This window comes from Anticarsia gemmatalis, chromosome 25 (genome assembly GCF_050436995.1).
Source record: "Anticarsia gemmatalis isolate Benzon Research Colony breed Stoneville strain chromosome 25, ilAntGemm2 primary, whole genome shotgun sequence".
NCBI lineage: Eukaryota > Metazoa > Arthropoda > Insecta > Lepidoptera > Erebidae > Anticarsia > Anticarsia gemmatalis.
The window spans coordinates 8,409,192-8,427,495 of record NC_134769.1 but is presented as its reverse complement, the minus strand read 5'-3'; the positions used below and the strand labels follow the sequence as shown (position 1 = coordinate 8,427,495).

General features: G+C 33.3%; 1 protein-coding gene across 1 annotated transcript in view; it reads left to right on the top strand.

Moving 5' to 3' along the window:
- Positions 1–5,483: 5,483 nt before the first annotated feature.
- The window catches only part of LOC142983791 (facilitated trehalose transporter Tret1-2 homolog), a 73,419-nt gene continuing 60,598 nt past the window's right edge, over positions 5,484–18,304 (top strand). Inside the window, exon 1 of the mRNA XM_076130849.1 lies at positions 5,484–5,628. Coding sequence (XP_075986964.1) covers positions 5,625–5,628 — 4 coding nt within the window. The 5' untranslated portion in view covers positions 5,484–5,624. The remainder of the gene's footprint in view (positions 5,629–18,304) is intronic.

Here is an 18,304-nt window from a genome sequence, read left to right as displayed (position 1 = left end):
ACTTATAGGTTTTGAAAAATCTTTAAAAATGTGTCACTTTGTATTACATTGATGATAATATATTGTCATGCTCATCTCAGGAATAAAATAATACTTTGCTTTCGATCCGCTTTTTTTTACAAAACAAAATTTACATTCAATCTATTTATAGTAAGATTCAACATACCAACAGATTACATTTACTCCAGGTAACGCACAAGTGTGTGTGACTGTGTGCAGATGCGTGTGTGTGTTCAATCCGTGTGGGGAAAGTGGCAGTTGCGCAAGAGTCGCCGGGAGGTGGCTAGTGTTGTCCGACAGTATTATCGATTATAGATAGTTTTATTTTTTCTTGTTTTTTTATGGTAGGTGAAATTTTTGTTGTAGTTTTTGCGAGTGAGAGTGATTGTGTGTCTGTTATTAAATGCTATGGTGTTTCTTTTTTTTTTGTTAGGGATTCTTTTATTCTATTATAACTTACAGAGGTTGTACTCGAAGGTGTAGGCGGGAGGTGTCTGCAATATATCCACGTTTTACTACTTACATTCTGAGTCTCATTTAAGAGGGGATGAATCTATTTCCATAATAATAAACAGAGGACTTTACTATATCCTAGGCTATTATTGAAAAATATTCTGATATTACTATTAAAAAGGCCCAATAGCACTCTTCCCGTCCTGGAAATCGGACCCTAGACATCTTGATTACCTCAACTTATCTACCAGACTACTACAGAAAATAGTCTCTCGATTATCACCCCAAGTAGCTATTAAACTGCAGGTAACACCAAGTTGAACAACTATGTCTAACCCTCGAAATCCCCAATCCAATAATCCATAAATTTCCAATGAAAAACCTTAAGTGACATGTATGTATGTGACCCAAAATAATTTGTTTTTAATACTATATAACGATGAACTAACAAGAAATAACATGACGTGATTTATAATCTTTAAGTAAACATTCGGCGAACTTTAAACAAATATTATAATATTTAACAGTATAATAAACTCGTGCCGAGAGCCTATTGTTATTGATAATTTTATCACATTAATAATAACCAACTCGCGTCATAATTGGCCTCTCGTGTGAAAGAAGATAAAATCTTGCGGCAGCAAAATATTTTTTGTTTAAGTTTGGTTACATATTTTCCTTATGCGTAAAAAAATGTTTTTTGACTAAAAGGCACATTTACATTACGTATCTGACTGAAACGTAAAGATTTCAAGTTTGAATCCCAAGCCTAAATTTTTTCATTAACCTTAGAAAATTTGAACTCAAAATTAAAATTGAAAATCATCTTTTCTCATCACATCTAACGCCTTTTCGTGTATTTTGCATTGATATTTGGGTGTCTTCGTAGCTTTTTAGTAGACTAACTTCTAATAGAAATCCGAATTTTAGTCAGGATTTTTTATTTATTTCAGGTAACTTAACAAAGATATTAGGAATCAATCTAGACTAACGAAGACATCTCCATGGATAGGTCATTGACACCAACTTTATAAAATTCAAAAGCCTTGGGGCGGCTTAAGTAGTTTTTATATCTAAAACTAATCACTTGAGGGGAGTGCTTGTATGCTACTGTGTAATTTCGTATAAGCAAACGATGCTATTCTAAATGAGAATCATTTAGAATAGCAAAGAATAAATAACATAGTTTATTTCTATGTATTATCACGACATATCGACATAACGTAACGTTGGCAACGTAATTGCGTGACCTTGTGTGACCTTCACCCCGTTTGTCTGTAAGACACACCACTAAACAGTGATGTGCTTAGGTAACTGGGTAATATATTATTTTATGTAAAAATATTAAAGGTATGTTCCGTATTAGTTTATATAAGAACTTTAGAGGCAGCTATTTGAATTAAGGTCTTACCTCTTAGTCATTTCAGTAGAGGGGACACAAACCTTTTTATTTAATTTATGGTTAGTGATCAACCTCGTGTCAAAGTTATTCAAGCAGCCCGAAAAGTCTTTGACATGGATTATCGACTGACTTTACTGACAATAACTGGGACTGATTTTATGTGGAATCTGAAGCAGGAAGACGTATCTTCGGTTTGGTATAATCCAAGTAGCCCTTCTAGCACTGTCTTTTAGGGTGACAACAGGGATTTTCTTGTCATTAATTACATGAGTAACAAATTTTCCTGCTGTTTCCTTCAAGACAAGAAGACAAGTTTAGTGGTAACTTTTTCTCCAATTGGCTCCAGGATGACAATTACTACAATATCTTTTCAATGGATATTACACCGATTTTGCACAAAATTTTTAATTACACAAAATACACACAGGTTGCCTTAAAAGTTAGTTTAAAGAGATAAAGGTGTAGGCAAAAGTAAGAATTTCCTTAATACTGTCAAGAAAAGGGGGACAATATAAAAATGACAATTGTTCCTTGTTTTGAGAAGCTACTTACCTACTTAGTATTGCATTATCTTGTACAAGATTCTGCGTAAAAATGACGTTTTATAAACATAAGATAATAGAGGATATTTTTACGTATTTTTAGTTCAAAACAACTTCTTCCTTGAAAATGTTGTTGCAGTAAATATTTTGGTTTCGTTTTCAGTTTATGTAAATATAGTTTATCTTATTTACAGTGTGTAGGAGAAAAGGCAGAATTTGGCCCATATTTAAAATTGTATTACATCACATCTTGAAAACTACTAAACCGATTTCGAAACAGGAGAAAACATGCTTATCGATAAACCAGGTGATCGGACACCATAAGAAAAATAACTGGGCTCCCAGTTACTGACAAAGACATACATAAAGACAAAGAACAGTAAAAATCATGACAACGTCAAGGATAGGGCAAAGTAGACGAAGAGTGTAAGGAAGGCTGACCCTACTACCATACGGGAGGAATAGCCAAGAAAAGAGAGAGAGAGAGATTAAAAATCAATTTTTGAGCGGCAAAACTTTAGAACGAAACTTCTAACATGCGCAGGTCAGCTAGTTAAAATTTTCTAGAAACCGAACAAGCAAAAAAACCGCAACAAAAAATCCCAAACAAATTGATAATAAAAAACCTCGCTCCGATCACATGTTTTCTCATGAACTCTCAATTGATCCTATCCAATTAATACCTACATTCGAACAAGCATCTGTCAATCACTGATGATGTCATATTCTTCAGATAAGGCAATCTCTATTTACTTAAAACTATAGTTTGACGTCACGAACAATTTTACGGGTCATGTCTCAAAGATTATTTTATCCGCTTATATTTTTATTAATTTCTGTTGCTACGGTGCCTGACCTCTGATTTTTTACATCATCGTTGATATTTATAAGATTATTTTAATCTTTATTTATTCTTTTGCGGTTAGTTTCGAAGAAGTCTGGTGTTCTTTGAACATAACTGTCAAGTTAATGTCGTTAAAAAATAGGCGTGAAATCCGATTTTGAGAATTTTGACCACAAATAACTTATGATACACTTCAGACTCTTAAAATAATACCTAAAAATATCAGCTTTTATTCTATTTTGGGGAAAATACTCACTAGAATTATAAATGAGAAGTTTGACTTTCTGTCTCTTACGCCTTGGCGGCTAAGCTTCTGAACTGATTTTAATGTAATTTTGCAGCTAGATAGTTGAAGATCCACAGTCAAACCAAGGCTATTAACCAAGGTTATTTTTTAATAAAAAAATAACCTTGTTTAATAGCCTTTTAGACTTACCTACTAGACTTTTAAATTTGTAAAGGTTATTTTTTAATAAAAAAATAACCCCTAAATTAAAATAAAACTGAAACTTTGTAACTGTACGAAGCGGAATATTATTGACTTAAGCTTTATATGTAACAGGAAAAATCGTTCCATTATAGTCTGTAGGCCCCTTACTTATTTATCAACAGTATAACTTATGTTAGTCATCTTTTCTCAGTATTCTGTATAAGCTGTTTAAACAGATATCAAAGGGCAGATTGTTGTTAATAAAGTTGTCCGTCTTAATGATAATTTTATCATACGAATTGGTAAGAGGATATTAGTGAAGAAGCAACAACTTTTGTAAATAATATGGTTTGTAGGGCCCTTTGGTAACTATTGAGAAAGATACTTTAACACCTGGTACGATGATAAACTGTCTTAAATAGTCTCTATTTTCGAAGGAGTTCTACAATAATGTGAATACTAGTCAAATATTAGTACTACTACTACTAGTACTAGTAGTACTACTAGTCAAAGTGTTTACGTATAGTTGAGTCAAAGTCTTCGTAAAAAGTAAATTCATCTCTCATAGTCCTCCTACTTAGTACTCGCTGTCTCCTGTACAGAAGGAGACCAGTGGCTAAGAAGGTTCAGGTTAGAGCCTTCAAATGAGATGAGCAAATTTTGATACTTCGTTGACAATCAATAAAGGTAAAAATACAAGCTCAGCTTTAATTAATCGGTCTTCAGAAACCAATAGATCAACATGCATCACGACCATGCGACACTGAACATGGGGCTTATACCTTCGTACATTAAAAAATATCTGGTCACTATTCTACATTCAGAAGGAAAAGCACGTGTTCTCTTCTTCCACTTATCTCTATCACATGTAAAGAATGATACAAATCAATTGACAATGTTTTGAAGTAACGAGATACGTGTACATGTGAGCTAATAATGAAGTCTTCAGAGTTAAGGGGTTAATTCATCCGCGGATCAAACTAGTTAGTTCTTGTATATCATTGTTCTTGATGTTGTTTTGAAAACAATTGTGATGTGTTTTGTAATTGTTACAAGCATTAAATGAAGGATCAACTCATGTGGTAGTTTTTGTTATGCTGTTTTTATGTATTGGTCTATTGGGGATGTTCAATCATTGATTATCAAAAGAAAGTTTTGTAGTTTTTTGCGCTTGTAATTGCACTCACTGGCCGATAAATGACCAACGCAGTAAGAAATTTTTGTGTGTGTGTAATTTGTAAATTTAAATAAAAGGATTATCAAAGGTCATAGACCTGTATTGTGTTTTGGTAAATTTGTTATTACACCATGTAAAATAATTTTAACATATTATATGACATGAAGTTAACAATTTTGACATTAGATTCAGCAACTCTGTCACTAGATTGAAAATATAAGCAATAGGATCAAGAACTTTAACAGCATTTATTTATCGATTAAATTAAGATCAAAATGAAGTCCATTCATTACGGAAAAATATTTGTCTACCTTCCATTTATACACCAATGGAGATGACACAGCACAAACTGGAAAAAACAGCAGACCTTAAAAACAATCTCACAATTATCCAAAAAGAAATATTTTTATATTTTCTTCAAGAACAGTCAAAGTTGACAATTTAAGCAATAGGATGAAAAACAAGAGATCAAAATGAAGCCCATTTATTTCGGAGAATTATTTAACTATCTGCTATTTATACACCGATAGAGATGACACTACACAAACTGAAAAAAACGGCAGACCTTCAAATAAAATCTCACAAATTCCAAAAAGAATCATATTTTCTTCAAGGACTCGACAGTCCATCGGCCATCACTAGACTGGATTGTACAACACACAAGTGACAGTAGTGCAGTGTCGCGGGCCCGTCTGGTGTGTTACCGTGTTGTGACGGACAAACATACAGGTGTACAGTGATTATATGTGTATAGTACGTTTAGTGTAGCGAGGAACATGTGTAAGTACATATTTTTTATTTTTGACATGAAATTTTGGGTTATTCTCCGAGTACCCCGATCTCCGAGGCCCCCGTTCAGAAGGACCCCGATTTATTTTGAAAATTGTTTGTTAAGATCAAAATAAATCGGGATCCTAGTTTTTAAAGTTAACGAAAAAGTTACTATGTGGTTAGTTTTAAGTGTCTAATGACTTTTCCGAACTATGGGTAAAATTTACTGGAATGAAATCATAATTAAAAACATTGAAAGGTTATTACTAATTAATTATTAGTAACTTTGATTAATATTTGAGTGTATTTTGTATTCCATTAGAAAAATATTTGATTATAACTTAATTAAAAAGAGCTTTTCAGTTTTTTTGTAGTATTATTAATAAAGTTTTTTTTCATATTTTGAGTTCGTTGAACCGTCACGTAAATTTTGATATTCAAGTTTAATTTTTTTTATATAATATAATCATGTCTATATTTGGTTTTGTCTATATATAATCTTTATTTATTTATATACATACATATTTGATACAGTTGCACTGCGTAACTGTTTAGCAGATTTGGTAAATTAGGTAATCGTGATACCAACTTGCATAATTGATTTTAGTCAATATGTAGGTCTGATAGGTAATCTAGGGTTAAGTAATCAAACTAATTTAGATATTGGATTATTTTATATGTAAATTAGAATATATTTGAGACTTCTAAAATCTCCTTATAATACCTATATGTAAATAAAATATGGTAAATATTTGGGTGCACGAGTATCTGTTCTGAGCCTGGTTGTAAATTATTTATTTAGGTATGTATTTAGAAGTATATAAGTATGTGTTTTGTTTGTTTATTCCCCTTAAGAGCTGGTTTAAACAAAAACTTTTTATACATAATTAGGTATACGTTTTTATACATATTAAACATGTACAATCCTAACCCGCACTTGACCAGCGTGGTGGACTCAAGACCTAACCTCTCCCTCATTACGAGAGGGGACCTTTGCCCAACAGTAGGACCTGAATATGTTGAATTTATTTTATTACCATATATAATGATAAAATACTCGACATAAAAGTTATATTTAGTTATTAATTTTAACTTTTTCCCACTTTAATGTTAACTTTACAAGTTAACTCATACTACAAAGTTTTAAACTGGCCATCCAACCGTACATACAAGTTCTAGGAACGAGTTAAATGAGCTATTTTTAGCGCAGAGCTCACCGTTTATGGTAGAGGCTAGCTGTAATTATAGAACTAAGTAAACCTGTAGCTTTACTTTGAAGAGTTTTAGCGCCAGTTTCACTGTTAGTTAAGTGTTGGATAAGCTATCTGATGGATAAAGTGATAACAAAAATATTGTACAATTTCTACCTTATAAGATAACTGATACTTAGTAAAAACATGTGTTTTCTAACCAAGTACTTTCCCACTGCTGGACAAGGGTCTCCTCCCAAACAAGGGAAGAGTAAGGCCTTGAGTCAATTATTCCTTAAATTACGAAAATGTATATCGAAATTCCAGCTGATAAAATAACTAATACACATCAAGAACTATTTTTAGATTTTTTCAAACCCGTTACTGCCCCACTGCTGGGCAAGGGCTATATGTACAATTATTAAACAATTACGAAAATTTCTGTTGAAATTCAACCTGATAGGTTAACCAGTACTTATTCAGGGGTATCACGCTTCTTATGTCAAAAGAGGTAGGCAGATAGTGTTATTAAGTACAGTCACGAGAAAACATAAATAAATAAATATTAAATAAATATTATTGGATAAATAAGCAGAGCTTGTACTATGGCAACCAAATAACTGATAAACAGACGTATATACTTCTAAATACATACTCAAATAGATACATTAACATCCAGGCTCACAACAAATACCTACTCGAGCTCATCACACAAAGTTTTGTCCCGGGTGGGATTCGAACCCACCACACGCGGCGCTACGGTTATTGCGGCGAGGTGACCGTAAACCTGCGCCAAACGTGCAGTGGTACATATGAATATACTGTCACATATTTAACCCAATTATGCTGTTACGCTTTCGCGACTCAACTACTGAACCGATTAAGATGAAACTAGACAGTAGCTTAAAATAACTCCTGTCAATCAGAAAAGATATAGCTTTCTATCATTTGAAATCAAAATCCGTTTGACCGTATCAAAAGTGAAACTGATTTTTTCTAAATATAATTTGTGTAATTTAATAAAATACCTATAAGGGTCTACCTTAAGAATACTGTGAACCGAATCTGATGGGACCTGGATTAAAAAAAAAGGAACAGTACCCTTCGGTCTTCTCCGAAATATAATCTATCCATATACAAAATTTCATCCTAGTCGGTTCAGACGTTTTGACGAAAGAGAGACAAACAAACCAACACATTGAGAATATCAGTATAGAATATTAGCCGTTCGTTCACACCAAAATCATTTTACAAGACCAATTAAAATCATCAAAATTTCTATCAATAAATTATTATAGTATATCATAAAACTAATCTATACTAATATTATAAATTTATTCATAGATCTAAGACTGGTAACCAATCGTTACATCTCATTTTGAAATTCTTATGTAACGGTTGTGTGTTCGTGTAATATTTTGAGCGAAATTACTGACTTCTTTTACTCGATGGAGCCGTGAGTTTTACTCGACATGATGGTTGGAGTTGTATTTCTTACGATTAATACCTTTAAATTATAGAATTTGTGGCTCATAAATTTTATGAATACATGCATAACACCACGACTGTTATACCCGAAGGTGAATGCAGAGATGTAATACACACACGTTTCGCTATTACCAATTACTCCCATGTTATTGGGGGCGAGCCTTTTGCTATTTACCGGGCATGTTAACAACCTCCGGGCTACCTACTATTAAGTAGCAATTGTAATAGTTATAAGTTCAATCTCGTATTTTATCAATTAATAATCAATGTGCAACGTAAAGTAATATCAGATGGTAAAATCGTAAGTAGTTTACTAATGATAAACATTTTACTCATGGTAAAAATATCTTGCAATACCTTATTAATACGTAACGTTATGTTATGTAGTTTTGCGAACAGTTGTATCATTGTATCACATTTAGAAGGTTAAGTCAAGGTCTGACATAAAGATGTAACCGTTATTATCCTTACTGCTTGAAAGGAAAGTGGTTATTCGGTTTCAATGCAAAACATCTTGTACAATTATGAATTGTAAAAACACATGTTCTTGCATACTTACTGAAGTTGAGGCGCCCATAGCTAGTTGCGCTCACCGGTCGGTAAACAATCTGTGGGTTAAGCAACTGTTGGCACGGTCATTCCATAGATGGGTGACCGCATAGTGGTATTTGAGCTGGGCGTCTCCGTGCTTGAGTTACATAGTTCTTTTTTGCGTTGTGCTGTCAACAGAAAATAGGCCGTTATTAGCAAAATTAACAATCAATTAACTTAACGATTGAAAAGTCTGCCCTAATTTGCGTTAACATTTAACTTAAGCCTTTCGTAACAGTTAAAGCAATATAAAGCCGTCTGGCGCCGGTACAGTCGTGTACATAAATACATCGTCTGAGTAGCGAGGCGCCGTGCATTTTTTACCAACACGAGCCTGTTGTGGAAGAACGTTGTAAGCGACAGAAAATAGGTATTTCACTTTTATATCGAAATGCATACGTAAAATGAGCTAGAACTTAATGCGAAAACAACTAGATCCATATTTAAATAACTGCCTATTATATAGGGTAAAAAAAATCGTAAACTACAAAATTGAAAGTTATTATACAATACATTACAAAATACTTACACATTATAAAAAATGCTTTTCAAATAATTCATTTCATTATATGTAGGGTGTGGTGTGTTTATAATAAGGTAATATATCCGAAACTCAAGAATCTATGTTTAAAATATAAAACACTAGAGGCTGCCCGCGACTTCTACCGCAAGGAAACTCTTTGTATTAATCCCGGTGCCTCGGGAACTCCGAAATAAAAAATCTATGTGTTATGTTGGGTCTTCAGCTACCTACATACCAAATTTCAGCGTAATCGGTTCAGTAGTCTTCTCGTGCAAAAGTAACAAACATCTATAATTAGTCACAAACTTTGGCATTTATAATATTAGTAGGATACATCATACAGTCTCTCCTGTCAAAATATCTTGTATTTCGCTTACGACGTTCTTCCAAAAAAGACTCGAGTCATCTCGATTAATTTCACCCGAAGTGATCGATTTGTACGATGTTTATCTGAACACATACAAAGAAACGAACGGTAACTTTCTCTCCATGTAATCTTTACTTTCAAGTAAGATTGTTTATTAAATTATTTGTTCGAAGAATTTAAATGCCTCCGTGCCGCAGTGGTTTAGGTCGCTACGCCGCTGCCATTGCGTCGGTCGTGGGTTCGATTCCCACACGGAACTCTCTGTTATACTTTTTGGTCTGGTTATACTTTGTGTCCGTTGTTTGTATGTTTTTATAAGTCCCCGCGACACAAGAGCAATTCTTAGTGCGGGAGTTGTCTTTAAAAAAAAGCAACGGTAACTTTCTCTCCATGCAATCTTTACTTTCAAGATAAGATTGTTTATTAAATTATTAATTCGAAGAATTTGGTTCTCAATCGATTGTTAATCCTGCAAGTATTGAAAGAATTTATTGTTCGAAAATTAAGTTCCAATCAAATAGATTGGGAATTCCGAAATAAGTGCTGCGACGAAATCATTGTTGTTATAATGGGGCTAAAAGGATAATTTCTTTGAAAGTAATACTTTAACCATTTTATATGATAAACGGAGTAATTTGTTGGCTCTACAACCCCGTAATGTTATAACATAACTACGATCTATTAACAAGTTTCTTAAAGAAAAATAAATTAAATAATTACACAATTTCGAAATTACTAATATAATTAATAAAATCCAAATACTACGAGTATTTTACCATCCACAAAGTCCATTTATAAATTAGTATCCTCTAAACATGGAACTTTGTTCTGTAACTTACAAATAGGTACATTGACAATATACACAGAATATAAGTTAAAAAAATATAATAATACCAGCTGACCAACTTCGCTTGTGTCACATAAGATAGAATGGGTCAAAATTTTACCCGTTTTTGTAATATTTTTGATTGCTACTCTGCTCCTTTTGGTCGTAGCGTGATGATATATAGCCTATAACCTTCCTCGATAAATGGACTATCTAACACTGATCAAACAAACAAACAAACTCTTCAGCTTTATATATTAGTATAGATTAGTATAGATAAAAACATTCACTTATACATTCGCAAACTACAGACAGAGAAACGTACGTACACTAGTCTAATAAATATCTAAGTGCGATTTCTAAATATCATTATTTATAACTTTCAATGTCAATCTGACAGCTGTCAATGACATAAAATACAAAGATGATTGGCGTTTTATTTGCGTACATTGTACAGTCATGTGCAAAAATAGCGAATAAAGTTTCACATTTTCAAACTAAGTAGCATTAAATTTTAACTAGTTAGTTAGTAGCAGTAGTTCAACTAGTATCAGAATAGCATCACTAATTGGTTAAAATTGTAACAACATTTTGAAGTTATCAAACCGAAATAATTTTATTTGCTAGATGCTAGTTTTATAACTAATTCAGTCCTACTAAATAATTCTAACCAAACCTAGCCGACTCAGTATGTTCTGAGAGGCGTCGAAAATACATAACAGCAGTTTTTTAATAAGATTTTGTTCGTTTTACATGCTTAATGATTTAAATATAAAACTAAGTGTATATGAATAAATTACTCTGTTCATATTTCTCCGTTGGCTCGGCCATGTCGAGAGAATGCGAGAAGATCGTGTTGTTAAAAGAGCGTACTTGAGTCGACCAACAGGACGCCCAAGATACCGCTGAAAGGATGTAGTGGAAGCGGATCTGAGGGAGCTTCAAGCCGGTGATTAGCAAGAAGTGGCCAAAAATCGGGCAAAGCGGTGTTGTCTCGTGTCGGAGGCCAAGACACATTTTGGGTCGTTAAGCCAACGGAGTAAGTGAGTAAGTTCATATTACAGGACTAGCCTATTTAACGAAGTGGCTTATTTGAACACACATATTTTCGCTGGTAACTGTACCAATGGTTTTTTCCTATCGGGTTCTGGTTAACCTTCGGTTAAAGGTGGTTAAGCTCAAAGCTGTCTAGGTTACCTTAGGTTGCTGGCAACCTGTGTTACAAGGATATAGATAAGCGTTTTTAGACTAGTAGTATGAATTTATTCAAATTAATGTATGAATGATTAGTTTAATTTGAATGTCTTATTTGTTTAATGTAATTAGAAAATACAAGTAGTAATATTTACATACGATATAAACATATTTTTTGTTTGTAACTTGAAGGCGGAACTTACAAACTAAAAAACTACCAACGTCATAATATTAACAAAAGTTTGTTAAAAATACAATTCGATTAACATATTTGACTTAGAAATAGTTAAAGACCAGTATCAGGGTTTATTTTAACCCTTTCTTCCAACTATGTTAGAGTCGGCTTCCAGTCTCACAGGGTGCAGCTGAATATCATTATTTTACATGGAGCAACTGCCTATCGTACCTCCATAACCCAGTTACCTGGGTTATAACACGATAGCCCTCGGTAAGACTGGTTGTCAGACTTTCAAGCTTCTGACCACTGTTAACGACTGTCAAAGATCTTCGAAATTGACAGCCGGGACCCACAATTTAACGTGCCTTCCGAAACACGGAGGAACTCGATATGTATAAGATGGTCACCCATCCACAGAACAACCTCGGCAAGCGTAGCTTAACCTCAGAGATCGATCCGCACGGCTGTTGTTAACTAAGCCACGAGCTCCTCTATATTATGAATAATTACTCTGTTCATATTACAGGACTAGCCTATTTAATAAAGAGGTGAACACACATATTTTCGCTGGTAACTGTACCAATGGTTTTTTCCTATCGGGTTCTGGTTAACCTTCGGTTAAAGGTGGTTAGGCTCAAAGCTGTCTAGGTTACCTTAGGTTGCTGGCATCCTGTGTTACAAGGATATAGATAAGCAATTTTAGACTAGTAGTATGAATTTATTAAAATTAATGAATGAATGATTAGTTTAATTTAAATGGCTTATTTGTTTAATGTAATTAGAAAATACTAGTAGATTTATTTACATACGATATAAACATATTTTTTGTTTGTAACTTGAAGGCGGAACTTAAAAACTAAATAACTAACAACTTTAGAAGTTCAACAAAAGTTTGTAAAAAATACAATTTGATTATTATATTTGACAACGAGAAAAGTTAAAAACCTAGTACCAAACAAAGACTGTTGAATTAAACTCTTTCTTCCAACTATGTTGGAGTCGGCTTCCAGTCTCACCGAATGCAGCTGAATACCCGTATTTTGCAAGGAGCGACTACCTATCGGACCTCCGCAACCCAGTTACCTAGGCTATAACACGATAGCCCTCGGTAAGATTGGTTGTCAGACTTTCAAGATTCTGAATACTGTTAACAACTGTCAAAGATCTATAAATATGACAGCAGGGTCCCACAATTTTAAATTGCGATTATATGTATGTCTAATTAATGAGAAATTCATTTTGAAAAGGTAAATTATTACTTTTTACTACATGTCGAAAGTACAAGCGATATTCAATGCAAGCTTCAAGCTTTTTTGCGGTTTTGAAACTGCAAGTCATGATTTTGGAAAGTATTCTTGAATGGTCCGTTAGAAGGATATAATATTAAACATAATATTATTTATTTTATAAATGAACAGACTAGACTGAAATTAAATTGTAGATGAAAAATATAACTAGGAATTTATTGTTAAATCGTAAAGGATTTTGAAATCAAAGATCATTGAAAGAGGTCGTGGGTTCAAATCCCACTATAACAGTTATCTAACTGCCTTGTGGTCTTAGAGGTAGTGTATACGACTGCTGTTCGAGAGGTCTTTGGTTCAATTCCTGGGTAGGGCGAAGTGCTACTGGTCTTTTCAAGATTAAATAAGAATATTTGTCAATAGTAGCCTGAAGTTCAGGTACGTTCCTGGTATATGGCAAAGCCTTACTAATATTACATGAGACTACCATTTTAAATAAAAAGCTACAAGTTCTACATATATTATTATATTTATATAATTGTACAACTCACACACGGTCATTTGATTCCAAACTAAGGAAAGCTTGTACTTATGGTAACCAGATAACTGATAAACACATTTATTTACTTCTAAATACATACTTATATATAGATACATAAACAACCGAGCTCAGAACCGTGCTCATCCACCAAAGATTTGTCCCGGGTGGGATTTGAACCCACCACACGCGGCGCTACGGTTATTGCGGCAAGATGACCACGTTAACCACTGCGACAAACGTGCAGTTGAATATATTATGTATGTATGTCTTTCTAAAGTCAGTTAAAAATTACTGCCTATGTAAGTCTACATACTAATAAGTACTCCAAATACATAATATATTGGAGAAACCGAGTTTAACTCTTAAATACATATTAACTTGTATACGTAACTGTACACTGTTGCTATGTAAAACCGCAGGTGACGCTGTGAATTTTAACTAGTCATAATTTAAGAACAAAATTGTGGGTTTTTTTTTAATTCGACATTTTTACCGTTTTTGTAGTGTTAATACAATAGTCTCTAAGGTCTCTGTGGTCTCAGGTTCGATTCCCAGGTTAAGTGAACGTTGTTATCTTTAATCTGTAAAAAAAATCTCACTATTTATATTGTTAAGCTACTAAAATGATATACCTGTAGATACTAATTTTAACACGATTATTATTTCAACAATCAATAAAATCTAAACTAATATAAAGCTGAAGATTTTGTTTGTTTGAACGCGCTAATCTCAGGAACTACTGCCGTGAATTGAAAAAATATTTTACTGTAGGATAGCCAATTTATTGAGGGAGGCTATAGGCTTTATAACATCACGCTCGCATTCTCTCTTATGTCACGCTAGCGAAGTTGCGCGGGTCAGCTAGTATTTCATAAAAGTGCGAAACTTCATACATAAAATCATAATTTTATTTCTCTACTTATAATTTTATGCGCAATGCAAAAACGTAAGGAGTTAACCGTTGGACATTGGGTTCAAAGGTTAAATAGAAAGGTTAACTTTCAGAGTTGCCAGTCTATTACCGGACGAGTTTTACAATCACTTTTATGAGTAAATGCGTTTTCTTTTGAATACATTAATATTCTTGTTGACTGTATAGGTACTGCACGTTTGGCGCCATGGTTAAAATGGTCACCTCGCCGGAATAACCGTAGCGCCGCATAATAATATGGTGGGTTTGAAAGCCAGCCGGAAAAAATATTTGAGTGATGAGCACGAGTATTTGTTCTAAGACTGGCTGTTAACGTATCTATATAAGTATGTATTTAGGAGTATATAGTATGTAAGTATGTTTAACAGGTAATATAAGTAAATCTCTGACTGGCGACAGTCCTATCAAAGATTACATATCTAAGGAACAATAAATTACATCAAAGATGCTCAATAATTCCAAACGTTTCACTCAAACTATCAAAGAAAGAAACAAAGCATACAAACATACATCAAATCACTCTTTTTCCCAAAGAGGTAGGCAGAGACCAAAGAACGCCACTTGGTCCGATCCTTACAAACTTTCCTTGAATCATTCACATCCATACATCTTGTCATACAGGACCGCCGATACATGATTATTAATATAACTCACAAATTAAGGGGGCTATCGGCTAGACCAATAAATTAATATCAGACGGTAATTTGGCGCCAAAAATCTTTGAGAAATCGATGATGAAATACTCGATACGATGTACGATTAGAGACCGGATGTGAAAGTTTTAAAACTAATGTATACTTCCGCAATCCACAGATAATTATTAATATTATAAATGACATTTTGATAAAAATACATTTTAATGTTAACAATCCAGTTTAATTACTTAATTAATTAAGTAAAACAAGTTTTTACTAAATTAGAAAATGGTTAAAATTAACCTAGATTTAAGAAGCTTATTGATTCTAAGATTATGTTTTTGCAGAAAAGTTTTTAAGCAAGTAAGTGAATCGTGCAACTTTTACAAACAACGGATACAGAGTAAAAACAGACCCGAAACAACTATTTGTGCATCGCACAAATATTTATCCCGTGTGGGAATCGAGCCCTCGGCCTCAATGCAATGGTAGTGGTGTGGCGGCCACCTTAACCACCGCGCCATGGAATTAGTGCCTGTAAACCTGAAATAACAAAAATATACAATTTGGACGCTAAAAATCTTTTTCATTCTACATTCGGTTTAAGCAACCTTTACACTAGTACTAGTTGCCAACAGCCGAAATGAACATTTAAAATCTAGATAAATAATTATTAAGTTTATAGAGAAAAAAGGATGTCACATGACTTAATATTGCTGGAATTAAAAGTTCAGATCAAAGGTCAATGAAACTGAATCATTTTATGACCAGCCGACTCAATTCATTATAATAAATATAAAAAAGTGACAATATTAAATAAATAAATTATCTGACTTTTAAATCATGTGATCTATCAAAAATATCCTTGAGAAATTAGATACTTTCTAGGTTTATACAAAAAAAATATCACCATCGTACTAGGCCGTCTTCGTCCGGGTATAGTACAATTTAATCATTTCGTTCCTGTGGAAATTTTGATGCCATCGATCCCATGCAAACCTTGTCTTCACGATTACATATATTATATACTATGTATACAGAAAAAAAAACAATTTGGTTCAGTTGTTCAAAAATTATGCGCGAACATAATATGTATAGGCTTTTCATTTTTATTTATTTAGAATTTAAGATTATTTTATTTTAGTCTGATACAAAATCAATATTTTAGGCTTAGCAAATAGAAATATAATAATGTATTATTAATAAGAATTCGCGTTTATAATAAGAATTAAGGCAAATAATAAAAATCACAAGGTGATATTATAATTCATTGAACCTGTACTTCAAATAAAACACGTTTATATTTGTTTTAAAATTTAATTAAATAAAGCCACGTGGAATTGTTGTACTCGTATTTGGAAGCTTAAAAATGCTTTTGCATGAAAATAACAATATAATTATTACTATTGGTCAACAAACAATATGCAGTCGTCGTAAAATTACTTTGAGCTTAATATACAGTAGTAATTTCACTATTTACATTGATAAAAATGTGTGTACATATTTTTACCACCAACCGTACACGTAACATTGTCTTAAATTTTCTTGACTTTAAAAAACATTTCGATTAACGAAGGCAAATACATTGAACCCTTTACTGTCCCATATCAGAATACTCTTTCCCATTTCGTGAGGAGACGTTTTCCCCAAAATTTGTTTATTTATATATTTATTACCGCCTTACATTAACAGTAAAATGGGAAAGAGGTAAGGCCATGGGTTTAATAATATTATAATTATAGTAAAACCCGCCTCTTCAATATAATCACAGCAAAATCCGTTGTATCAAAGTTAGACAAGCGAAAGGTGCAAGTAACTCAGACGCGACAGAGAGTGAATGCAAATCACAGATTTTTTATGCAAATACTCAAGCGCCATGAACGATTCCAAGAACTTTGTTCGTTCGCAGAAACGTTACAAGTATATGCTCTTATGAGAATTCTTTATTCTGCAGTTATTCGGAATCTGTCAATAGTTAAATCAATAGAGTTATTGACACTTTCAACGTGAGTTGGTCGTTTTTAAATACTGAGGTCCTTTTCCTGTGTTTTGGAATACGTAAGTACCTATTATCTTAATAAAGACACAGGCAGACTCACGATATGATATAGTATATGTACGGTATTCGAGCTGAGATGAAGACAAATTTTGAAAAGTATTGACATTTTCTTGCGCTTAGAGCGTTTGACATCATCACTTGCCAATAATTGTTCTTGTATTGCAGGATCGTTGGTGAATATTATCACGTGATATAAAAATCTTAATATTTACTTGATGCTTGAAGATATAAAATAATTAATATTATTTTTTTTGTGTTTAGAAGACTGTTTGACTAGCAATTTATATTTTTCGTTACTTTAGCTGGACGATCATCAGCAGCAAAACACAGGCAAAGTCTTCAGCAATAAAACTTTAATAAAATCTCAAAGATCCTTACTTTTTACCTCTCACGGCTGTACAGATACGGCTCTATAGTGTAATTAATACCTTGCATTTAAAACGATATGTTACGTATGCGACCTACATATGAACGTCAACGAAAATAACCTCGAGCAACCGGTTGCTTTGACAAATATTCGCAGAAACCAAATGAGGAAACGATATAGAGAAATCTGGGCAGCAAGGATGGCAACCAGTTGCATTTACAAAGAAATATCAATAACACTTACACGTCAATTAGAGGAGCTCATGACTGAATAACAACAGCGCATCGATCTCTGAGGTTAAGCTACACTTGCCGAGGTTGCTCTATGGATGGGTGACCATATAATACGTACCGAGTTACTCTCTATTTCGGAAGGCACGTTAAATTGTGGTGCCGGTAATTGTAAATAGTCTCGCCCTCTATTACATGGGACTGACATTGTAAGGTAAAACTTGGGTGTCTTTCAGACATCTCTTTCTCTCATCTGACTACATCTTCGATAACAACTGGGCTGTAAATTTCTGTTTGAAGGTTAAAAGAAGTATATAGGTA